The sequence below is a fragment of the Heptranchias perlo genome, chromosome 12, assembly GCF_035084215.1.
Source record: "Heptranchias perlo isolate sHepPer1 chromosome 12, sHepPer1.hap1, whole genome shotgun sequence".
NCBI classification, from domain to species: domain Eukaryota; kingdom Metazoa; phylum Chordata; class Chondrichthyes; order Hexanchiformes; family Hexanchidae; genus Heptranchias; species Heptranchias perlo.
Genome location: NC_090336.1, coordinates 51,842,116 through 51,869,081, shown reverse-complemented (window position 1 = coordinate 51,869,081; position 26,966 = coordinate 51,842,116). Strand labels below are relative to the sequence as shown.

Genomic DNA, 26,966 nt, shown 5'->3' with positions numbered 1-26,966 from the left:
CTCATCCAAAACTCTGCTGCTTGTATCCTCTCCTGCACAAAGTCCTGCTTACTCATCACCCTTGTGCTCACTGATCTACATTGGCTGCTGGTCCCCCAACACCTCAAATTTAAAATCCTCATGTTTAAATCTCTTTATGGCCTCAACCCCTTCCTATCTCTGTAACCTCCTCCAGCCTACAACCCCCAAGGATGCTGTGTTCCTCCAAATCTGGCTCATGTGTATTCCCCACTCCCTTCATCCCACCACTGGTGGCCATGCCTTCAGCCATTTCGGCTCCACACTCTGAAATTCCCTCCCGAAACCCTCTTCGCCTTCCTCTCCTCCATTAAGATGCATCTTAAAACTCACCTCTTTGACGAAGCTTTTAGTCACCCCTCCTAATAGCTCCTTCTTTGGCCCGGTGTTCACTTTTGTCTCTTTATGCTTCTGTGAAATGCCTTGAGATATTTTTCTACATTAAAGGCACTATATAAATGCAAATTATCATCATCGTTGTTGTTGAATGGAAGTTGAGCCTGGAAGTGACAGGTGAAGGTTTAAGTGGTGATGGGGTGAGTAAGAGCAGAGAGGGGTGATATTTTTGGGGTTAAACAAGCTTTCTTGTTGATGGATAAGATATGGGATTTGCAGCTCAGGGCTGATTCAAACGAGACACCAAGTTTGCACACTGACAGCCTCAGTCTGAGTGAGCAGTTCGGGAGTGGGATACTTCGACATTATCCAGCAGAAAGGAAGGGACCAAACTGATGACACATGTTGAGTGATATATGTAAAAGAGGACAATATTTTAAGCATTTTGCCTGTTTTAATGCTTAGCGTTTTGCAGATGAATTTACTTGTCGACATTGCACTCCTATAGATGCATTGATCACCATAATCAATGATTGGCTGCCACTTCCCATCTGCACATGGGAAAACACATCCGGTCATCTATGACATGATCACGTTAGTCTTGAGATTTCTGTCACTTGGTTGAAATAATGGAGCGTTTTCTACTCTGTAGCCAACTTTCAGCTAATCAAATGCCCATGGGTCAGATTTTGCTCTGTGCAGCGAACCCTGCTGTTAGCCAGACTTGGACTGGCCCATAGACTTTTCATGGGCTTTTGTCCGGCAAGTTCCTCTCATGGGGCCCTCCATCCAGCACGGCGCCCTCTACAGGGCATCTGGGACCTATGTGAACGGGGCAAGCAACTGTGTATCTCCTTAACCAATCAGATTAAAACATGTCAATAAGTAGTGCAGAATCAGAACCAGGAAGTGTTCGTTAGAATAGTGAATTCAATGTCAAATCAGGTACAGAAAGCGAAATAAAGAGAGTGTAAGAAATATTGAATTAAAAGAGACAGAAGGAAAAAGTAAAAAAAAATGTAATTTTTTTAATATGTACCAACAACAATTAAAATCTGAAGGAATGAGACTTCACACTTGGAAAAGTAAATTTCATTGCTAGAGAGGTTGTTTGGCAGTAATTAAGACTTGCCACACCATTTGACCTAGACGTAAAAAACTTGATGTACCTTTTTTTGGCGCGATTACTTCCTTTCAATCAGGGCAGTAGAGGAACTTCTTGCTGTTGCAGTCATTTCAACGGTGAGTCAGCCAGTGAGATGCCGCTCTCGGGAAGCTTATGGAGGAGCAGGGCATCTGGTAGAGGAACTTCCGGATTTCCAAGTTTGACTGCGCATGTGCGGTTGCCGGAAGTTGCTGTACCAGATCCACTGGAATAACGGTGAGCCCTGTTGGGCTCGCCATAATTTTTAGAGCCAAATCCGGCCCATTGTTTTTAAAATGTTGCTCCCATCCTCACAATGAGGGATTAGAATGGCAGAAAAAATAAAGTGATGTAATTGCACTAAGCTTTAATAATAGATTCTAGGGCTGACTTTCAGACCAGCGCTCTGTGTTCACACCAGGAATTCCCAAGCAAGAAATCAGTCCTTATACTGATAACAAAAGATTTAAAATTAAAATAAAAAGGATAAGGAGAGAACACAGATGTGAAGATCACCATTCCAAAGAAATATTGGCTTATTTTTAAAAGCCGTACAAACATTTTAAGATGAGCAATCTGAAAGAAACAGAAGAAAAAGTGTTTAATCAATGGAGCATTAAAAAGACATGACTTTTACCCTGATGTTTTAGGGTGGATTTCATTATTTATATCTAAATAAAAGGGATGTTTTGTTAGAAACTGACAGCTGTAAGGACTGAAATGATGTCATGGGATGCTAAAATATAATTCCTCAATGCATTTGTCTAAAAAAAATTTTCTCTGCTTATTTAAGGAAAGCTTTAAACAGTTTATTTTAAAAGAGCTAATGCCTTTACTAAAATAGCAGAGGGATGAATTTGAGTCAAATCATTAAGCGTTAGTAAGTTAATATGCCACCATGTAATTTCAAGGCTTGCATCTGTTGAATGTATCCAACATGGTGGCAGCTACAGGGCTTACCATTGCTTTCTCCGTATATTTTTGACCAGTTCAAAGATGCGGTCCATTTTGCAAGTGTTGCAAAGAATATTCACTGTTCACAGGCATATCAGATAGTACTCCAGGGAAACTGGTGAGCAAGAGAGATCTGTTGGTGGCTGGAGCCAAGTCTGCCAAGCTGATGTTCTAAAATAAACACAGAAAATGCTGGAAACACTCAGCAGGTCAGGCAGCATCTGTGGAGAGAGAAACAGAGTTAACCTTTCAGGTCGATGACCTTTCATCTGAGCTGATGTTCTAGTCTGGCCGTGTGATTCCTGGCAGTGTGCGCCTCAGACCCCTGGCATCTGAAACCTGGTCATCTGATGGGTAGGCAATTGGTGCCCAGTGCTAGTGGTGCAGCTGCCCAATGCGCAGAGCACATCTTGAAATGGTGATAAAGAGCGGGTTTGGATTTGACATCGCAACCAATCCACTTTTTTGAGCCTTCGATGCTAACTTTGAATACAAATGCAGAAGAAAATTGAACTGTCACCAGTGATTTTTGTTGCAGTCTATTTTCAGAACATTATTAGCAATGAAACAGTGCAATGCAATTGAGCATTAATATTGTTTATTTCTTACCCCTGATATCAGCTGCAAAGCCTACACTGGTTCGGACACCATCACAGCTGATTAGAAAATGAAATAGTTTAGAAACTAACAATGTGAGCACTACTTGGATATATGGAATGTGTTTTAACAGCAAATGTGGAAGATTTTTATCTTTTGACCTTAAATAACCTACTTTCCTCTCAGTATTGTTGAATTATTTCCCTATAGTTTTACACAGCAGCTATCAAGCTTTTATATCAATAGATTGTTTTATTATAAGGTCTTTGAACTGTGCACCCCCATTTGGATCTTGGTGGCTTTAAAGGGGGACCTCATTATGCTTAATTCATCAAATAGAAATGTACCTAAGATTATGAAAGGGCTTGATTGGGTAGACAGAGAGAAGATGTTTCCATTTGGAGGGGAGACCAAAATTAGGAGCCATAAATATAAGATAGTTACTAACAAATCCAAGAGGAAATTCAGGAGAAACTTCTTTACCCAGAGAGTGATTAGAATGTGGAACTTGCTACCACAAGGAGTAATTGAGGCAAATTTGGACAGTTACATGGGTAAGATGGGTATAGAGGGATATGGGCCAAGTGCAGGAAATTGGGACTAGCTTAGTGGTATAAACTGGGCGACATGGACATGTTGGGCCGAAGGGCCTGTTTCCATGTTGTAACTTCTATGAAATAGCATAGATACATTTAAGGGGAAGCTAGATAACCACATGAGGGAGAAAGGAATAGAAGGGTATGCTTTTAGGGTTGGATGAAGAGGGGTTGGAGGAGGCTCCTGTGGAGTAGAAATACGGGCATACACCTGTTGGGCTGAATGGCCTTTCTGTGCTGTACATTCTATGTAATTCTATGTAAAAAAAAATCAATAATCTGTGATGACAATGTCCTTGATATTTGTTACCATGAACCCTTTGACACTTAAAAAATTTTTTTTTTTGACCTTGGATGTTCACAGCCCAGAGATCCTAACACTTAGCCACAATCGCACCTGCTGGGAAACTTTGTTGCTGATCCCCCAGTGAATTTTCTGTAGTCAGGGGAAGTTCCCCAGTTTGCCCAAAAATGGTAGGTGTCCACCATATAAACCTAGCTACAAAGTGCCAATGTAAGTGTCCATGCTGGTGGGGTGTTGCCCCTTCCCTCCTGGAAGGAAACTGTAGCTGTCCCTCGTGGCCTCCTTTTAAAGAGAGCCACTTTGAAAATTTAAAAATTGGGGAACATCTTCAGGCGTCCAGGCCACGGTTCTGGGATAGACCCCCCCCCCCCCACCACACCCCCACACCAGGTGTTCTCCACATCTGCCGCTGGCTCAGCCAGGTGTACCTGCACTGACCATAGGCTGCGTCACTTTGAAGACCGAGGTCACGATGTAGGGAGTCCTCGACCTTTCTTATGATGATGGCCTTGTAAGGGGTGGTGAGGCGTCCACACCCAAAAGGCCATCCGGCAAGTTCATTGCAAGGTTGGGACAGGATGTATTTGGGTCGCAGCCTTGTTTCTGGCTGTTCCGGGGCACGGCCATGGGTTCTCAGGACATGTTTCTGCACAGTACAATGCCATAGGACAATAACTCTGATTGCTGATAGAAATGAGGAAAAAGAGACAAATAATTTGGCAATTCAACAAATAAATGATTAAAAATCCCAATGAGGGATTACAAGTGTGATCAAGAGAACACTGGTTGAATTCTTTGATAGCTTCCCCATAAATATGAAACCTTGTTAAACCTCGGATCTGTCAGGGTTTAAACCTCTTTACAGAAAAAAAAATGAGGCAAATGCTTTACTGATGACCTGTGAAGTTATTGCAAACACACTCAGTCCCCCCACTTCCCTCTTCAACCCAAAAATACCACTGATACTCTCATAATATTTTGTCATAAAACACAACTTAACTTACTCAGTATATGTTGTAGGTTACATGTTACATGAGATTAAACAGCATATCTTCCAAGTCACCATAGAAACTCCGAGTATAATTTAAAAGTCTTCAATCCACCGTGTGCCCATTGTGTGTGCGAAAATATACATCACACTTCAGTGTCAGGTACACTTACCTGATTGACTCGAATAACTACCCTGTGTTAGTCTTGCTGATTCATTTAAATATGGAGGGGTGGGAAAAGCTACCAATCACAAACCAGCAACCCGCAAAATCCCAAACAATCAGATGGTTTTGTTGTTTTCTAAAGTTATGAAACAAGAACCAGTAACAACCACAAAACAAATCAGTGAATTGCTTGAACATTTTGTTCAAACTGATTTTGGCCCCCCCATTTTTCTTCCTCAGGGTGAGGGGAAACATGAAAAAAAAATCACTTTAACATTAACAAAAAGTACGCTATTTTGAGAAAAAAGAGTAATGAAACTTATCCGTAACATTAGTCATTTAATGTGTGAAATACCTCCTGGAAAGGTCACCTGCACATACCTGCCCCTCTCTTTGTAACACGGGTTCTGCTTCTGTTCCAGAGTTGGACCATTTCACCTGAGTCTTGGATGTTGGGACTTGGAGCACCTGTTGATAGATTTTGTGTGAGAGAGAGGGATAGGCCTCGATATTAACAGGGAGGTAGGGAGGGAGCAGGGGAGCGCAGTTACGGCAGGGGAGCATGGTTACGGTGTGGGGAGACCCGGAAATCCCAGGAACGCTGAAGTCCAGCCGTTATCTTTTTTTCTCGTTTCCTGCCCGGAAGTCGGCCAGCTGCCGAGTGGGAAAGCCAGTGGTAGAAGGTCGCAGTCGGGGACCGTTAGGGATGGTCCCTGGCAATTGGAGTAGATCAATGCATGGTTTGGGGGGGGGGGGGCGGGTGCTCAGAGCACGACAGCGAAGAGGGAGGGCAGGGGGCAAAGATCGCAGGGTCGGAAGGGGTTGGGCCAATTGCGGCAGCGAGGAGAGGTTTGCTTGAGGGGCCGGTGTGGGGAGCACTGCTGTTCCTCCTAGCTCACGAGCAGTGCTCTAAAAAGCACTTACCTGTTTGATCTGACTGCTGCCGGGTTTCCTGAACTCAGGGAAATCTGACCTGGCGGCGTTAAATTTAAATCAGACTCCTGACTGCACTGTGGGAGCCTGATTTAAATATTATAATGAGGTGTCCCGCCTCTCAAGAGCGGGACACAGACATGCCTCGCAACCCACCCCTTAAAAATGGCAGCAGGTAAATACGCGGCAGGTTGGGGTTGGATTATGCGATTTTTAATATTTTACCCTCCACCCCCCCGACCGGGTTAATACCGACCCCATAGGGAGAGACACAAGCACAGATGCATCACGGGAGTTGCTTTTCACCCTGCTCCTGTCAAACTACAATAGTCAGAAAACTGTGCAACAGCCCATATCACTTCATAACCAGGCCGAAATGTTATGAACAAAGGAAAATGATTGACAGAAAGAGATTAGCTGGTCCATCAAGCCTGCCTCGTACTGTCATGGTGCAACTCGACACCATGGCCCCCATCGCCTCCCACTCATGAAATTTCCTGGGAGAGGCAAAAAAAAACCGGAGGTCGACTCAAGGAAAAAAATCTTGGAAATTCTTCTCGGACCCCTCCACCCCCCGCCAAAAGCGATCAAACAAGTTTCGGAGATTGTAGCAAGCGAGAGACACATCACCCAATACCCCACCTACCTTTTGTACGCTGTGATGTCAGTTAAGCACTCACCAGCTCCCTTTTGAACCACACTCACTGCACAAGCTGGCAATCCAAAGGTTAATGGCGATCTGTGAAAAGAAGAACCTCCTGCTTACTTAACTTATACACATGTCCCCTGGTGCTCCGAGCTGACACAGTCTATCTGACATAGACAAGGGAGATGTTAATCCATTTAAAAGAGTGCTTTAATCCCAGTTTTTTCTCTTTCTGGTGAAGATACTGGGGATGAAATTCAAATTTGTTGGGTGTGCAAACCGGATGTTAGCAGGTCGCCCATTATACACGCTGCCCGATTAATTCAATTTTGGGAGGGGGTGTAAAACGGGCATTAGTATACTCCTGGGGGTGCATAACTGGTGGCGGATCCGCTAACACCCGTTTTGAGCCTCTGCCGGAGTTAGATTTACCCCCACTCGCTCGCCTTGGTGCACAGCTCCATGGGCACTGGCAGCTCTCCAGTGACTTGCTCAAATGGCTCTCCTTCGAGTCTGAGGCCAAGTGCTGAGTGTTGGCAGCTCGTGCCATCGTGGGGCACACCACAGCGAAGCTTGAACCCATCCTTGCCCATGTCCACGAGTTTGTATTTGTGAGAAGGGATTCTTGAATCACTGAAATTTCACAACTTCTTAACGAAGTAGTGACACTGGATTTGAGGATTCTCTGGCAGCCTTGGTCTTAAGAACAACCTGTTCCAAAAGCTCTGCTGCTGAACCACCAAGATTTGGCCGGCCAGCAGCTGCTACATCTGTCGCATCATAAAACAGATGTAATGGCATTGTTGCTGTGCCAATCATCAGTCATTGTGCCCACCGGTGTCGATAAATGTAGTAAAGTTGTATTTTACACTTTTACTGCATGAGGTCTGCAGTAAATCTGCACCATCAACAATGACCTTTCTTGCCTCAACTCATGTAGCAACAAATGTGCAATTGATTACTTTATTGACCAGTTTTCATGTTTGTGAAACTAATTATTTAAATAGCATCTTGTGGTGACAGATGATCATTTAATTGCTGTTTGGTTAACAACATCAGGAAGCCTCTGAAAATAAGTCAATAATTTGATTGTGGAAAATGTTGACTAAAAAATTGGCAGCTCATATTTACATGGTGCTAAAAGTCATTGAAACAGATTTGGTTTGCTGTACAGTGATTAGCAAGCAGCCTTCACATATAAACTAGCTGTCAGGGAATCTCTGAGTAAGTTGATATTCTCTGATTGATTGGCGAGTTAAATTTCATAAAAATTGACAAACCCTTAACTATATATGCACACATTTGTGAATGACTCATCTATATTGACTGGACTTCGTATTATCAATAGAAAGCAAGAAACTACCGCACGGGGTAAAAAAAGTAGCCACCTGGACTTCTAACCTTTCAAAATCTCTTGCAGTGAGTTTCGTTCTGATCAAGGTGAAGGATGCTAGTGTTGGGGAGTAGAACTCTTCAGTCTCCAAGTGTCAGCATCAAGGTTACATAAAGCACAGTTCAACGCCATGGCCCAGAATTTGCTGGAGTGGCGCATCCCACTGTGTGCCCCATTTGTTAGATTTTTTTCCTACCCTTCAGCTCAAAAATATTTTGCTCTGCAAATCACTGGAAGTACGAGGTCAAAGGGCCATCTGGGGCCTTGGTGAATGACGGGACCAACAGTCTATCTCCTCAATGAATGAGATTAAAGGATAGAGAAAGAAACAGAGGAACGCCAGAGAAGGAAATATGGTGAATGAGAGTCAAATTAGGTACCGAAATAGAGAGGGAAAGAAAGATTGGATAAATAGAGAGAGGAAAAAGGGATAGAAAGGAAAAGAAAGAAAATAATTTTTAAAATTTTAAATTTTACAAACCCCTACGAACAATTTGTTACCTGCAGAAATGAGACTCCACAGTTTCAGTTGTTCCCTTTATGGGCCAGAGAGATTGAGTGGCATTACAGGAACATGAATCTTGTCATTAAAAGGGTCCTTACGCCATTAGGTACCAGCCCTAACTTTCTGAGGCGAGTTTCATTCATTTTCACAGCGCAACTGCAGCAATTCCTTGAAACTCACGGGGTGGTTAACAGTGAACTTGGTTTTTGCAAGGCTAACGGCGGAGCGGTGCAAATCGCCCAGCAATTTGTGGTGTTTCACAATTCACGGCGCATGCTGGGTTATTTACACACTTATAACAGCGTGCACATTAAACTCGTCATTATTTTCCCAGCAAATTCTTGGGCCTTTATATTCTGCCTTAACAAATGTTGAATGTCAAAAGAGCAATCGTACTGCATCAGTGTGAAATTGCCTTCACCAGAATTCTTTATGCCCGCTTTGAGTGAGAGTAACTGTTCTGTTCCAGTATTATACTGTGGGCTGGTACCCAATAGGAACTGGCCGGAGACAGCCCGTACAACAGACGGACAGAGTGGACTTTCTACTCTTGCTTCGAAACTGGATTCAAAGCCAGACCAGGGCAGTAATCTGGCAGAGCACATCAACTGCCCGTTGTGCAACCCGCCTGATTTTCTTTCCATCAAAATCATTCCTGCAATGTGAAAATAATTTTATGGTTACCAAAATGTAAAGGATCCTGAAGTGATGATAAATCAAACTGGAGACGCTTCAGTGTAGTTCCCTGTGAGTATGAGTCAGGAGAGCATGCAATTTTAATTTCAACAGCAATTTCACTATCACAGAGAAAGGCCATGAGAGTAATTATTGTACGAAGTGGAAATATGCTGATGTAGTAGTGGAAGGAACCAGTTTCTTTGTAGATACTGTACACGTGGTCGTAATATCAATGAGGTTGAGCTTTGGATATGCTTTGTACTTTCTTTACTTCACCAATGAATGTTTGATACTGACTGGGAATTATTTGAGGGGAAAGTTCTGTCCTTTATCACTACAACCACTAATGTTGATGAGCAGACAAACGCAAAATACATATAAATCCTGGACCTGGCATTTTTACTCTGTATCACATGATGCCTATTAATGGGCTGGTGGAAATATTTTGACATTGTAGATCAGATATCTCTATTTTCCTAGTTGCAGGAGAATGGCGTTGTAATTTTTCTTCCTATTTTTCGTGGCATCAATTTCATATCTTGTTGCATTGACAGAAATTAGTACATTGATGGCAACTCTTCGTTTCCCAGAGACAGGTGAATAATGTCAGGCGTTTGGATTAGACAGCTAAATGTGAGGTCCCTTGTCACTGCTTTAAGATGAATAGCCAATGATTATGGCTGTGGCATGCTGGGATACCATTGATCCATTAATTTACTGGAATGAAAAAAAGAGCCCGCTGTTAATGGAAGTGACAACCCTTACCGAATTAATATTCATATAACTATATTACTAATTTACAGCATCAACATGACAAGTAAGGCTATGTGCTGGTGAAGCAAACAGGTAAGAATAGAAACAAATAAACTGATAGAAGCCATAAGAAAAGTTATTAATCCATCATGTGGAAATTCACAATGCAGAACAAATCAAGCTTTTAATTATCTAGTAATTAACTTTGAATGAAGGTATGAATTAAATTAAGAATCCAGTAATTAGCTAGTTACAATATTTAGGATCTGACATGGCCATGGTGATGTTTTGACATCATGCTTCTATGATTGAAGGATTTTAGGCATGTGGGTATACAGTAAGCCAGGGCATCCAGTCTTAGTTGCATGTTTAAGACGGAACATCTATTGCTACGGTGTACTGTGGGAAGTAATGCCATATACATCTATCTTGTCCCAGTACGAATTCATCTATGAATAGTCATTGAAAAAGGGCTTTCTATGGTTTTACATTGTTGGAGTCGTCAGGTCGAGTCATGACCCTTTTAATAATGTATGATCCTAGAGTGAACATTCCAAACATCTGGCCATTTGGATGAATAACCCACCTCACCCCTGCCCCTCCTCACCTCCCCAGAACAGCAAGTCAACAGCAACAACAACAACTTGCATTTATATAGAGCCTTTAATGTGGTAAAACGTCCCAAGGTGCTTCACAGGAGCGATTATCAAACAAAATTTGACACCGAGTCACATAAGAAGATATTAGGACAGGTGACCAAAAGCTTGGTCAAAGAGGTAGGTTTTAACGAGCGTCTTAAAGGAGGAGAGGGAGGCGGTGAGGGTTTGGGAGGGAGTTCCAGAGCTTAGGGCTGATGGTGGGGCGATTAAAATCGGGGCATTTCTGGACCGGCACCCTGTTGAGGTCAGCGAGCAAAGGGGTGATGGGTGAATGGGATTTAGTGTGAGGTAGGATACGGGCAGCAGAGTTTTGGATGAGCTCAAGTTTATGGAGGGTGGAAGATGGGAGGCCAGCCAAGAGAGCATTAGAATAGTCCAGTCTGGAGGCAACAAAGGCATGGCTATGGGTTTCAGCAGCAGATAAACTGAGGCAGGGGCTGAGACGGGTGATGTTATGGAGGTGGAAGTTGGCGGTCTTGGCGCTGGAGCGGATCTGTGGTCGGAAGCTCATCTCAGGGTCAAATAGGATGCCAAGGTTGCGAATGCTCTGGTTCAGATCAAACAGTGACCAGGGAGAGGGATGGAGTCGGTGGCTAGGGAACGGAGTTTGTGATAGGGACCGAAGATAATGACTTTGGTCTTCCCAGTATTTATTTGGAGGAAATTTTTGTTAATCCAATACTGGATGTTGGACAAGCAGCGTAATAAATCAGAGACAGTGGAGGGGTTGAGGGAGTTGGTGGTGAAGTAGAGCTGGGTGTCATCAGCGTACATGTGGAATCTGACATTGTGTTTTCCGATGATGTGTTGAGGGGCAGCATGTAGATGAGAAATAGGAAGGGGCCAAGGATAGATCCTTGGGAGGACTCCAGAGGTAACAGTGCAGGAGCAGGAAGAGAAGCCATTGTAGGTGATTCTCTGGCTACGACTGGATAGATAAGAATGGAACCAGGCGAGCGCAGTCCCACCCAGCTGGACGACGAAGGAGAGGCGTTGGACGAGGATGGTGTGGTCAACCGTGTCAAAGGCTGCAGAGGTCGAGAAGGATGAGGAGGGATAGTTTACCACAGTCACAGTCACATAGGATGTCATTTGTGACTTTGATAAGGGCCATTTCAGTACTGTGGTGGGCGGTAAGTCCTTACCAATCCACTACTAACTGGACTAACTGGCTTTTCATTTGCGTGATCTGTGGAATTCTATATTGATCGTCAATAATGTAGTTGCGCTTTTATGAAATGAGCGCTCAAAGTTATTCAGCTTTAGATCTTCTTGACTTCACACTATTTGCACGACAACCATGTAGTGATATTGAGGGGTTCAAAACTGTGAAAGGTCCTGAACAATAATGACCTCCAATTTTCAGCGTTCAGATTGTGAGCTGCAAACCCGCGACCTCTGCCATCTAGAAGGACAAGAGCAGCAGGTACATGGGAACAACACCACCTGCACGTTCCCCTCCAAGTCACACACCATCCTAACTCGGAAATATATCGCCTTTCCTTCATCGTCGCTGGGTCAAAATCCTGGAACTCCCTTCCTAACAGCACTGTGGGAGAACCGTCACCACATGGACTGCAGCGGTTCAAGAAGGTGGCTCACCACCACCTTCTCAAGGGCAATTAGGGATGGGCAATAAATGCTGGCCTCACCAGCGACGCCCACATCCCGTGAATGAATAAAAAAAAATTCTTGTTGTATTGTCGTTCCACATGGCAGCACAACATTTTAGGAAAAGGGTAAAACAAAACTGCAGTCAGTCCTTCAGCACTGCGTGTTCCACTCAAATACAGGAATGTACTTCATTACTTTTTTATTGCTTACAGTGCAAAATAATGCACACTGTTAAGTTTTTTAGGCATCCTCAATCCCGGAGGTACAACTGAGTTGCATGTACTCTCTACTGTTCAAAAATTTCCACTGCAAATTCATGATGTCTCTTGAGGCAAGTGATGCAGTTTGCTTCTTATAATTAAAGAAAAAATTAAAGGGGTTAAATTTGGGAGCGCTCACTTTTGGGCGCTCTCTACCCCGCTCCCCCGCTCCCCCTCCCCCCCTCCCCCCCCACCCCGGGCACAGCATTAATCCGAGGAGCCCTGGATATTGGGCCTCGGACCACATCATAATGAAGACGGCACTGTGGGTGGAGGCAGGTGCTCCGAGTTTGTCTCGCTGCTGGTGCTATAAGTGCTTAAGCTGGAGATATGGAGGCAAATCGGGATCGGGGCCCGGGGGTTGCGGGGGGGGGGGGGTTGTGTCGTAGCTTGGGGCCGGAGGTCAGGGATCTCGGGACCAGGAACAACGGCGATCGGGATGATGATGGTAGCTACTTATTTTTTTTTACTTTTGCGATGTTTAGGGTTTTGTGTGTGCATGCCTCCTGCCTGCCATTTTCGCACCTTCGGTGGCTGTGTAGCACCTGGGGAAAGAAAAGCGCTACCCGGGCCAGTTTTACCCCCTAAATCTCTTCTGGGAGTCAGCGGACGTGTATATTGGAACTGTTGATTAGACTGATCAAATTGATCAGAAGAAGTGTTCCCATAAACAAGAATTTTAACCCAGGATTCACTGTTGTATTGGCAAAAAGCAGAAGGCTTAAGAGAGGAACGAATATAGGGGCCTTGTGCCTTCTATTAAGAATGAAAACCACTAGAAGCTTACACAATGCATTGGCAAAGCTTGGCAGATTTCTATTTATTAAGATGGTGATAGCAACTTAACAAGTGGTTCAGCAGTGTTGTTGCAGATGTGCTTTGATTGATTTTTCAGTTGTGCCTCACCTTCTAGTGGGGATCCCTTTCAAGAAAATAGCACATTCCAGCATACGAGTTAAAATTCATAGAAATCAAAACTAACAAACAGCCTGCACATGTTTAATGCTCTGATAAAAATGTCCAGCCCTTAATTTCAAAGCCCTCTGATTTACAGTGACTGAATAAGTCAAATTCAATTTTTATTACAAAGTATACTGGTGTTGTGGGGATTACATTCTGCTAACTAAGTCAAATTCTGTTTTTATTACATGTAACTGGGATTTTTACTGGTGGTTTAAAGATTAAATTTGCGATTCTGTCATCCCTTTGCAATACAGTCATGTTGAACATTAGCACAGAGTTCCTTCAGCACAAATATGTACCCTCATTATTGGTTGTTGGAAAGAAATTTCTCCTCATTGTATACTCGTTCACCTGACTGGCTCGCTACTCCTCCTAATCCTTCCAAATGAATAGTCGACACCTGTTCTTTCTTCCCCTGAACGTTGGAGCATGACACATGAACGCAGCCCACCGTATTGGTTGTTCTGCTGGCTGGATAACTCCACTTCCACCTGCTGCCTTCTCACACGCAGTCTGCTGTAACCGGTCCCCAGTGATCAACTGCAAAGAGTATAATTAGGCAGGTGGGCTTGTTAGGGAGCAGGCCTTATGCTGGCAGGAGCTTATTTTGCGCACTCAACTCCAGCAGATTTGAACACCCTTCCCCCAAGCCCATCCTGGCTGTTGTGTGATTTCCCTCAATACCGAGCTAAGTAGGAGACAGCTTAAACCTGGCGTGCCCAATTAGACTGAACATCAGGCACGCGTTCGATGAGAAACCTACAGTTCAGTCGTTGCTGGCTGCTGAGGATTAAAAAATAAAACACCATTTTTAAAAAAACTCAAGTTCTCTGTTCTACATTGGAGGAAAAAAAATGTCTTTGACTTGCAGCGGTTAGAAATCATATTTAAGATGTCCACAGCACTTGTACCTACTCAACAAATTGTTTTTTATTAACCATCCAGCTTTTCAGCCAAGGTACCTCAGGCTGCATTTTGTGGCTGTCTGTTCCCACAATCTTTCTGTGGTGATCTGAGCTTCACGGATATCACAGCAGTGCTCAGTATCTCCAGCCAGAGATAAATGAAAAGATTCTCACTGAGGCAGCAGGTACGGTATTTATTATAGAGCTGGATTTATTCACTCTGCCTCAGGGGGAGCACTGTACATGCAGCTATCCGACGCAATACAAATCACACTGTCACTGTCTCCGCTGATCACCGGTTCATTGTTATCTAAAAGCCTCTTAAAAAGTGGCATTGTGACACTTGCCTGCATTCAATCCCAGGATCTCTTTCAAAGCAGTGTGCACCTTATTAATGTAATGATGTCAGCAAGGCAGAGATATGAAAAATGTCTGCCCAGGCTGCACTGCATTAGAATTACAATAATAATATATATTTGGATCAGGCCACTACAATAACAGGCAGGTGGTTCAGTTCTGAATGGAGAATCCGAAACTAAATATAGCATAGTCACTAATAACTCCAATAGGGAATTCAGGAGAAACATAGAAAATAGGAGAAGGAGTAGGCCATTCGGCCCTTTGAGCCTGCTCCGCCATTCAATATAATCATGGCTGATCCTTTATCTCAGTACCATATTCCTGCTCTCTCCCCATACCCCTTGATGCCTTTTGTGTCTAGAAATCTATCTAGCTGCTTCTTAAATATATTCAGAGACTTGGCTTCCACAACCTTCTGTGGTAGAGAATTCCACGGGTTCACCACCCTCTGAGTGAAGAAATTTCTCCTCATCTCAGTCCTAAATGTCCTACCCCGTATTCTGAGTCTGTAACCACTCGTTTTAGACCCCACAGCCAGGGGAAACATCCTCCCTACATCCAGTCTGTCTAGCCCTGTCAGAATTTTATATGTTTCAATGAGACCCCCTTTCTCATTTTTCTAAACTCTAGTGAATACAGGCCGAGTCGACACTATCTCTCCTCATACTATAGTCCTGCCATCCCAGGAATCAGTCTGGTGAACCTTTGCTGCATTTCCTCTCTGGCAAGTATATTGTTTCTTGGGTAAGGAGACCAAAACTGCACACAATACTCCAGGTGTGGTCTCACCAAGGCCCTGTATAACTGCAGTAAGACATCATTGCTCCTATACTCAAATCCTCTTGCAATGAAGGCCAACATACCATTTGCCTTCCTAACTGCTTGCTGCACCTGCATGTTTGCTTTCAGTGACTGGTGTACACGGACACCCAGGTCCCTTTGTATATCAACATGTCCCAATCTATCACCATTTAAAACTTCTTTACCCAAAGAGTGGTAAGAATGTGGAACAAAGCAAATAGCATGAATACAATTAAGGGAAAGCCAGATAAGCACATGAGGGAGAAAGGAATAGAAGAGCATGCTGACAGGCGAAGATGAATTAGGGAGGAAGGAGGTTTGTGTGGAGCATAAATGCCATCATAGATCAGGTTGTGGAGATGCCGGTGATGGACTGGGGTTGACAATTGTAAACAATTTTACAACACCAAGTTATAGTCCAGCAATTTTATTTTAAATTCACAAGCTTTCGGAGGCTTCCTCCTTCGTCAGGTGAACGATGTGAAAATCGTTCACCTGACGAAGGAGGAAGCCTCGGTTTCACATCGTTTTCACATCGTTCACCTGACGAAGGAGGAAGCCTCCGAAAGCTTGTGAATTTAAAATAAAATTGCTGGACTATAACTTGGTGTTGTAAAATTGTTTACAATCATAGATCAGTTGTGCTGAATGGCCTGTTTCTGCGCGGTTGCTTCGATGTAACGATGTAATTACATCTTAATTATGAGGGTAACGCTGCAAGGCCTGAAATTTTCTTTTTAAATCTACTGCTACGTTGCAAGGAAATGAAAGGAACTGTCAGGTGTAATAAATTGGATAGCCAGATGGTGAACGATTGACTACTAGAGCCTGGTCTTCAGTTGCTTCCAAGCCTTCATTCACAGAGCTCAACATTACCCACTCCACATCCAAGATAAGCTTTCATTTAAATGGATACAAGAGAGTCCCCAATTGATACGCACCACTTGAATACAATTAACACTAATTGATATAAATTATACGGTTACAATTAACATCAGGGACTGGCAGTTTACAGCAGAACATGCAGCTGCTAACTTGTGACTGCTACAGATAAACCCCGGTCCACAATTTGTAAAGCAATGGTCAGCTTTTCAATTTGAAATGAACTTTTTCTGTTTTTTCATTGATTTTGACCAGACTTATCAGTATGGAGAACAACACCATGGTTACAGGACCCTCCATCGAGCCACCTCATGAAAGGCAAAACCCTACTGCCTTTAGTTGTAAAACTTGAAAGGACACTGAATTTTCACTACTTAAATTTAAATATTGTAAACAATTTTACAACACCAAGTTATAGTCCAACAATTTTATTTGAAAATCACAAGCCTCCGAAAGCTTGTGATTTTCAAATAAAATTGTTGGACTATAACTTGGTGTTGTAAAATTGTTTACAATTGTCAACCCCAGTCCATCACCGGCATCTTCACATCATAAATTTAAATAAAAAGAGAGGGCCTACTTTGACAATACTTCACGTCAGCTATGGCTCAGTGGTAGCACCCTTGCCTCTAAGTCAGAAGGTTGTGGGTTCAAGTCCCACTTCATAGACTTGAGCGCAAAATCTAGGCTAACAGTTCAATGAAGTACCGAGGGAGTGCTGCACTGTTGGAAGTGCCATCTTTCAGATGAAACGTTAAACCGAGGCTCCGCCTGCCCTCTCAGGTGAACGTAAAAGATCCCATGGCACTATTTGAAGAAGAGCTGGGGAGTTCTCCACGGTGTCCTGGGCAATATTTATCCCTCAACCAACATCACCAAAAAACAGATGATCTGATCATCATCACTTTGCTATTTGTGGGACCTTGCTGTACAAAATTGGCTGCCGTGTTTCCTACATTACAACAATGACTAGACTTCAAAAGTGCTCCATTGGCCATCAAGTGCTTTGGGATGTCCTGAGGCCATGAAAGGTGCTATACGAATGCAAGTTCTTTCTTTCATGTCCTGCACTTTGACTTTCTAAAGTGTTCTAGCATACCCCTTACTCCATACTACTTCACTGTACACGCGTGGAAGATGGTTTGATGTGCTGGTTGATTCAAATAAGGAAAGATCGGACAGGGTGGGGGGGTGGGCCTGATCACAGAGCGGAGGAGCCTGGGGCAGCAGAGACCCACATTATTCTGGTGGTCGTGGGAGCAGAGCTCCTGCTCCTCCTGGCCCCATACAAATAATTTTAGAGTTACTCTGTGACCACCAGGTTTCACTGAGCGCAGTGTCCACGTTTCATGCTGTGCCCGGTTGACCCTTAGAACCGCAAGTAACGGGTACATTAAGTAAACCACCTCAGTTTTAACTCCATTATTGCTGGGTGGAGGGAGTAATAATTGCCCCTACCATTTCTTAAAGGGCAAACCACATCTGCCAGGTAATTGTGTCTTAAACATCTTTTCCTGAATTTTCATGCTGAATGCTTCAAATACCATCCACTGTCATCTTTGCTTTGCTCCTATATTGTAAATAATGACAAATACCCAGCGCAAAATGTAATGTGGGTGCATTGATCATGTCTGGGAAAAGAATGTTTGATTTTTTTTAAATGCTGAGAGTTTAGGTTTTCTCTCTTAATGGGAACTCTGAATAAGGACATTATTTTTATTAACCAAGTCACGACAGTTAGATCGAGTCACTGGGGTATTTACCTCAAGCGAGCATTTGACAACTTTGTGGTCGCTATAGGTCATTTGGAAGTTTTGATCATGTTTAAGTCATACAGATGCTTAAAACCTATTTTTCTTTCAAGCATTCTGTGAGGAAGGCTGCAGGAATGGCGGAAGTTGTGTTGCCCCACAAATGTGTTCCTGTCCTCCTGGGTTCACAGGAAGTGGCTGCCAGACAGGTAAGCTTAACATTCATTCACTTACTTTGTTCACACGAGCAAATTGAAGCTGGATTTTGAAGTTAAATTGACTGTGATTTATGTCAGATACAGCTTGTCACCTCCTGAGAGGGAAAAAAAGTTTAAAATAACCCTTATTATATGAATACAGTTTATTTTACCATGAGTTGGTATAACTTTACCTGCTTCTAATTACTTTCATTACTGCTGTACTTTATTTAGGTTGGCCTGCCTGATGTAATATAAGCAGGACAATGTATGGTCTAATTTTAATATTATATCTTATCTCCTGCCATTTATCAAGACTTCCCCAACCCTTCACCAAACAAGGTGTTGCTAGGATATTTTCTCTCCTCAGATCTCTTGGGAAATCTTTGGCCTTTTTTGATAGCGGCACAGCTTCCAGCCTTCCCAATATGTACCTCAATCCATCCTTTCTCCAGAATCATATCGAATTGCCCCTGTTTACTTCAATGGCCTTCTCTTTAAACTTAAGTTTATTACCCTTCATGCAATATATTTCTAGCTGAATTCCATCCGTACTCATAATTTTTAACTATGTCCGCTAGTGTTTGAAATGTTTGATAGTGTGAACAATTTTATTGGCTCAGCGATAACAATCCACCATTATTTTGAAAACTTCTCTAAGTCTCCTCTTTTCCAGTATCCACCTTTCCAACAAGAATAAACCCAACTTCCCCAGACTTTATGCATAACTTAGATTCCTGAGCCTGGGTACCTTCCTCGTCCTATGCTGCAACCTTTGAAGGGCCATAGTTTCTTTTCTATGGCATGGTGAACAAGGTTTCACACAGGGTTCCTGAAGCGGTCTGTCCAGTGTCGTATACAGTAACAATATCATCTACTTTGATATTCTATCCCTCTCGCTAAAATTAATTTAACAAAAACAATGGGCCGAAATTTCCTGGGCGCTGCTGCCATGACCTCGCCAGAACTGCAGCGGAAACCCCATTGGCATGTGTTGTTGAGGTTTCTGCCTTGCTTCCGGTGAAGTTACAGCAGCGGAGTGACAGCAGCTCTGAGGAAATTCCTGACCAATGACACCCAGGTGCGTAAAAGAAAGAGTTGCATTTATATAGCGCCTTTCACAACCTCAGGAACTCCCAAAGCACTTTGCAGCCAATTAATTATTTTTGAAGTGTAGTCACTGTTGTAATGTAGGAAAGGTATGGAGAGGTATATGAAATGCTGATCACTGAAAATCATTAAGAGTTAAGCTATCATTGATAAATAATATCAACCACTGTACACATCTATGGGTTGAAGCAAGAACCCACAATGATGGAGAAATTATGTTAATATAGTGATGTAACCATTAAAAAAACTCAAAGAATTCTAAAACAATTATTTATGGCCCTAAATATAATATTACTTTTGCATCAATGGTCACAAATTCTAAGAATGTTCATTGAAAGCCTCCAACAAGCTGTTGACTTGAAAGGTCATGATATAAACCTTTCCAAATCACAGGTTAGGCCTCAGCTGGAGTATTGTGTACAATTCTGGGCACCACACTTTAGGAAGGATGTCAAGGCCTTGGAGAGGGTACAGAGGATGTTTACCAAGATTGTACCAGGGATGAGCCGTTTCAGTTATGTGTCGAGATTGGAGAAGCTGTGATTGTTAAGCAGACAAGGTTAAGGGGAGACCCGACAGAGGTTTTCAAAATAATGAGGGATTTTGATAGAGCAAATAGGGAGAAACTGTTTCCTCTGGCAAGTGGGACGGTAACCAGAGGTCATAGATTTAAAATAATTGGCAAAAGAACTAGAGGGGAAATGAGAAATTCTTTCTCACAGAGGGTTGTTAAGATCTGGAACGCATGACCTGAAAGGGTGGTGGAAGCAGATTCCGAAGGAACTTTAAGAAGGCAATTGGACATGTATTTGAAGAGAACTAATTTGCAGGGTTATGGGGAGAAAGCTGAGGTGTGGGACTAAATTGGACAGCCTTTTCAAAGAGCTAGCACAGGCATGATGGACCGATTGGCCACCTTCTGTGTTGTAAGACTCTGTGATTCTACATTGCAAGATATTTTGACATAAAAACCCACAACAATTATGTTAACTATGTTTTAGTTATGTTAATTTTCATTGGTACCTTTTTAGATACTAAATGTATTTCATATAAAAATTACCATATGAGGTATTTTGCTTTCTTTGCTGCCGAGGAGCTCCATGTCACAGTCAGTGTCAATTATGTTAGTTGAACAGAAACAAAATGTTGGGTAGTTTTACAACTAAAACTATATAAAAAGAGATAATAGAATGAGATAAGCCCCTTGAGCCTCTAATATTTCCAAGAATAATCAAGCTTTTATGGATGGGATGTTACAGGCAAATAACCACTGAATGAACATCAGTGGCAATGGGGACAGTTAAAGAGCATGCAGTACCTATAAGACAAATAGTTTTGCAAAATTAACATTATAATTTATTGGGTAATTTCACAATTATCTGGCATGACCTATAAATTAACTTAATTATCCTGTGCTGAGGCAACTCACACATTTCTAATTAAAGGAACAAGGTTTTTTTTACCACATATGAAATACATTAAGACTGAGACACTTAAAAAAATATTATTTTTTATTGTAACTTGACTTTTTTCATTTTACCTTGATTCCTTAATCATTTCCTTCATGCCATCCTCCTTCACCCTGAAGGTGCTGACTCATACGGGCACATGGCTCTGCAGCGCTGGCAACATCTCACTAACCCAATAGGCAGTTGTGAGCCGAAACGTTGAATATTGGCAGGTAATTCACCACCGGAGCATAACAACTGAGTACGGTCCTGACCTCCATTCAGACATGTATTTTCGGCAAGGGTCACTTGATAGTGCTCAGGGCCATGCACTCAAACTGATTCTTATTTTGTGTCCCAATCCTGGATTGGTGTGTGGGTGTCACTCTGCTCTACTCTAATTCTGGCCTCTTGCACATCCCCGATTTCCATCACCCCACCATTGGCGGCCGTGCCTTCTGCTGCCCAGGTCCTAAGCTCTGGAATTCCCTCCCTAAACTTCTCCATCTGTACCTCCTATCTCCTCCTTTAAGTCACTCCTTAAAAACTATGTCTTTGACCAAGCTTTGGTCACCTGTCCTACTATCTCTTTATGTCGCTCGGTGTCAAATTTTGTCTGATAAAGCTCCTATGAAATGACGTGGGACGTTATACTATGTTGAAGGTGCTATATAAATGCAAGTTGTTGTTGTTGTATGGCCTTGGTCTTACTGGTGCCTCTTTCAACTCCTCATTCAGAATTTGGCAACGTTGAACCCAATTCCTGATTTGCCCGTTATTTAATACTCAATTAGCTATCGCATTGAGGGAGGCCTCAAGGTTAACTAATGACAAAAATGGAAACATTTATGCAGTGGATGGCAGTGTAAAGGGAGCTGGGTGAAAAAGGACAGAAATGCTTTATTGCAGCTCGTAAATCCACCTTGATTACCAGGAAATTCTTAAGTTAAAAATATGCTTCTTTAAATTCTTGCATGCAGCATATTCTGGAACAAAACTGCTGCTATCATTCTGTAAACACCAATTTGAGACCTCTGTCAGAGAGGTACAAGCCATCAACACTGAGTTATGCTGTCAACTTTAAATGGCTTTCTAATTAGGGAAAGCTCAACTCACTGGTATTCAAGCCACATTTTTTAATGTTATCAAAAAGTCAATGGGCCAGTTTGCTATTTGCGAAAACTAAGAAGTTCAAAAATGACATTTAAAAAGTTTCCAGACTTTGCACTGGTTACAGTTACAGTGCAGCTGGCCTGAAGTACAAGTAGAAAGCCATTCAAAGTTGATGGCATAACTCAGTGTTGACGGCTTGTACCACTCTAATAGAGGTCTCAAACTGGTGTTTACAGAAACTACCTCCTCTAAGAGCTCACATATCACTTGTCAGAATTCAATGCGTGATCAGATTGATGACTGCACTCTCAAATTGTGCTCCAGTTTTTGCATCAGTGCAACAGGAAAGCTACAGACTAGATGGGCCATTAAATGATAAATTAGATTTCCGTTAGACCATGATTATAACGGCAACTCAAGTGGAAATTTCTGTCCTGTTTAAAGGGAAGAACGACTCACATTTACGTGCTACTTAAGCACATTTCTCCCAAAACATCCCAAAATACTTCATCGCACAATGAATTACTTTTTGAAGTGCATTGACTTTTGGTATGTGGGCAAAATATTTTTGTTTCTCATTTAAAACATTACGAGACAACTTAACAAAGCCATTTATTGCAAAACTGCCTTCAGGCATATTAACAGCAGAACATACTATCAGGGTAAATGATTTGGCACAGTGTGATATCCCTGGATCAATCCAAGAAATTTGTACACCTGCGACGTGTTCTGTGAGTTTCTGCCTCAGTCCTGCAGTTTTGTGGAAAAGTCCCACAGGTAGTGAGAATGTTGGTATCTGAGCAATAATAAATGGTGTGCCCTACATATTATCAAAACACAGGACTGCTTTGTCACAAGGGGCTTATGGTTTATTTTCAAAAGGAAGCAACAAAATCCAATAGTATTTTGAAAACCTTTCCAGTGTCATAACCCTATCCTTTCCAGCAAATCCCTGAAGATGACCATATTTTAGTCATGAACGGAGTTGCAGGACATTTTCAAATGATTACTGGCCTTAAGAGGAAAGTGTCCACGTCTGCTTTGTTTCTGATAGCATAGCAGTCATTCTCAGGCTACCATTTGAATTTGACCTTTTTTTTTGGTCTGATTTTTGTTTTGGCTATTTGACTGTTTGAAATTGTTTGGATGTAACAACTGCTGCAGGATTCATGTCATTACAATACCATTGGTATTGAACAATATTTCAGTGATATGACAACATTCAAAGTGGCACGATCTTTGGATTGCCAGTCTACAATGTTTTTCTCAATCCACTCATAGTTACGAAGGCAGCTCTTTAACAAGATTGTTTTTAGATATCCCAAAGTTTAATAAGGCAGACATTCTTCTATGAGGTTGACTTTGGAAGACGTACAAAAGGTATCTTATAATGGGGGAATTTTATAGAGTGTTTTATTAAAATAATTTTTCTATTAGAATACTTGGCATAATGAAAAATGTATTAGTGAGGGGCTGAAACATGTTTTACAACTACCAAAGCAAGTAAGGAACATTTTTCTGTCGATAGATCCTATTAAATTGCAGGTACTGTTTCAACACTGGAGCACTATAAGCCACCAGCACAGAGTTATACTGTTGGCTTCACATCATTCTCTGGTCAGGCACAAGGGAGCTCTGTACATGTCAGTCAAATTATTAATATTAGCAAAGGCCAGATGGGATAGTTGCCTTTTTGCTAACACTTATTTTAGTATCAGAAGAAAAACCCTTGGCACACTCAGAAATTTAAGAATGTAGAAAGATGTTGTTGTCATCACATGTTAGTAAAGCTCATATAGCTTCAAGGTAGTTTATGGTACGTTTTATCATTGTCCTTTGTCAATGTTGTTAAATTGTTTTTTGTAAACAATTTTACAACACCAAGTTATAGTCCAGCAATTTTATTTTAAATTCACAAGCTTTCGGAGGCTTCCTCCTTCGTCAGGTGAACGATGTGAAGGAGGAAGCCTCCGAAAGCTTGTGAATTTAAAATAAAATTGCTGGACTATAACTTGGTGTTGTAAAATTGTTTACAATTGTCAACCCCAGTCCATCACCGGCATCTCCACATCGTTAAATTGTTTAACCTAGTAGAACAATTTGCCAGATCATGAGCCAGGAAAATTTATTACTAGAATCATAGAATGATACAGCACAGAAGGAAGCCATTCGTCCCATCGTGCCTGTGCTGGCTCTTTGAAAGAGCTATCCAACTAGTCCCTTCCCCTGCCCTTTCCCCATAACCCTGCACATTTTTCTCCTTCAAGTATTTATCCAATTCCCTTTTGAAAGTTATTATTGAATCTGTTTCCACCTCCCTTTCAGGCAGTGCATTTCAGATCATAGCAACTTGCTGCATAAAAACAATTGTCCTCATCTTGCCTCTGGTTCTTTTGCCAATTATCTTAAATTTGTGCCCTCTGGTTACTGACCCTTCTGCCACTGGAAACAGTTTCTCCTTAATTACTCTATCAAAACTCTTCATAATTTTGAACATCTGGATTAAATCTCCCCTTAATCTGCTAAGATTAAATGGCAATAATTTGCTCTGTTCTGTTACTGCTACAAGAGGAGGAAGAGGCTGAATATCTTTACTGGGGAAATTGAGATTCCTGGAAACCCCTTGCTACAATATTAGGTTGAAGTGACAGGAGGTTCTTCCTGTTGCTTGTCTGGGTAACTGCAGTACTTATGCCAGATGCTGAGGAACATAGGAGTGCAAAATTCAGTCGAGATAAACAAAGTGTCTCTAGAATTAAAGTAAACACACATGTGGCTTATTAAGCCAGGATTTTTTAGGCAATCTGCATCATGAGAAATTAAAATACTTGGCATTCGAAGTCAAAAGATTAAGGAAAGGCCTAGTATATAAAATGTTAATGGAAGTGGGGGCATAAAAGCTGAGCAGTGAGTCAGTTTGTTTATCCCCAATTAGTTAGCCATAAAAGCCAGGAAAGGCCAGACTCATCCCCTGTACTGTGCCGAGTGACCTAATCGAGTAGAACTCCCCTGCTCGTATTCAATTAGTGCCATTGGATCATTTACATCCAGCTGAAAGAGCAGACAGGGCCTCAGTTTGGGCCGCACAGGTCGTGGCGCCCATTTTAAGCCTGAAAAACGGGCACAATGCATACCAATTCCTACCCTTCTTTATTCATCAGAGGAAATTCAGATCTAGAAGTCCCTTTAACCAATCACAGACAATTTGAACAAATCACAAAGACTGGGTTTGTTGCCTTTATCAACTAAAATGATAATGTCGCTTCAACGGTTGAACTAGTCAACTCTGTCATCATAACCAGGTTGACAAGTGCCGCAAAACCATCACTGTTATGTTTTTCCTTCTGCCGCTGACCCATTGTCATTCTTCCATTGATTTGTTGTTCACATATACATTCCTACCCATCTCACCAATGCTCTCGTACAAAGCGTTTTCCCAGCTGGGACCAAATCCAAGGGTGCTAGCCTTTATCAACATGACAAACAAGACCCGCCCATTGCAATCTTCTTGTAACATACTCTGTTACTGTACATAGTATTAATTTCTGTAATGCTTCAAATCCATACTCATCGTTCCTGCAACTCCCTTTTTGAATCTCTCCAATCAGATTTCTGCCTCTACCTTACATAAGAAAGGATATACTTGCCATCGAGGGAGTGCAACGAAGGTTCACCAGACTGATTTCTGGGATGGTGGGATTGTTGTATGAGGAGAGATTGAGTAGACTAGGCCTGTATTCTCTAGAGTTTAGAAAAATGAGAGGTGATCTCATTGAAACATACAAAATTCTTACAGGGCTCGACAGGGTAGATGCAGGGAGGATGTTTCCCCTGGCTGGGGAATCTAGAACCAGGGGTCAGAGTCTCAGAATAAAGGGTAGGCCATTTAGGACTGAGATGAGGAGAAATTTCTTCACTCAGAGGGTGGTGAATCTTTGGAATTCTCTACCCCAGGGGGGTGTGGAGGCTCAGTCATTGAGTACATTCAAAACAGAGATCAATAGATTTGTAGATATTAAAGGCATCAAGGGATGTGGGGATAGTGCAGGAAAATGGTGTTGAGGTAGAAGATCAGCCATGCTCCTATTTCTTATGTTCTTATGTTCTCAGTACTGAAATGGCCCGAACCAAAATCACCAATGACATCCTGTGAATGTGACCATGGTGCACTATCCCTTTTCATTCTCCTCAACTGCTATGACTGAGTTTACCACACCGTCCTCCTCCAATGCCTCTCCTCCATTGTCCAGCTCAGTAGTACTGCCCTCTCTTGGTTCCATTCTTATCTAGCCATAGCCATAGCCAGTGCATCTCCATCAATGACTTCTCTTTGCACCAATTAACCTATGCGCCAAATTTTGCTGTAGCAGGGCATCCAACGCTATCTACCATTAGTTAGGCTTGCCCTTGCTGGTTTAGGTTTTTAAGTGTTTTGCGTGGTAAGTTGCTGAAAGTGCGAGCTGATAACGTCACAGTGAGAGAAACAGGGCATCTGGGACCTGAGTGAACAAGGCAAGCAATTGTGTCTCTCCTTAACCAATCAGATTGAAGGATTGTGAAATTAACAGCGCAAGGACTAACAAGGAAATGTAAATCAAAGTGGGTGAATTCAATGTTAAATCAGGTACAGAAAGAGAAATAAAGAGAGGGAAAGAAAGATTGGATTAAGAGAGAGAGAGAAAAAAGAGACAGAAAGGAAAAGTAAAACTTTTTTTTTAATTTTAAATTTTACATTTTAAAAATCTCCAATAATAATTGAAACCTGAAGGAATGAAACTCCACACTTGTAATAGTTAATTTTCAATGCCAGAGAGGTTGTTTGGCAGTAATGAACGTTTACGAGGTCGTTAAAAAGGAACTTAGAACGGAATAGACAAAACTTAACTTTGTGT

The 26,966-nt window shown here is 42.1% G+C and overlaps 1 protein-coding gene across 5 annotated transcripts in view; it reads left to right on the top strand.

Moving 5' to 3' along the window:
- LOC137328029 (protein kinase C-binding protein NELL1-like) overlaps positions 1 to 26,966 on the top strand; it is a 617,180-nt gene that overhangs the window by 416,132 nt on the left and 174,082 nt on the right. For all 5 annotated transcript variants that reach the window (XM_067994100.1, XM_067994101.1, XM_067994103.1 and 2 more), the window contains one exon: positions 18,320 to 18,415. In XM_067994100.1, the coding sequence (XP_067850201.1) occupies positions 18,320 to 18,415 (96 nt within the window). The remainder of the gene's footprint in view (positions 1 to 18,319; positions 18,416 to 26,966) is intronic.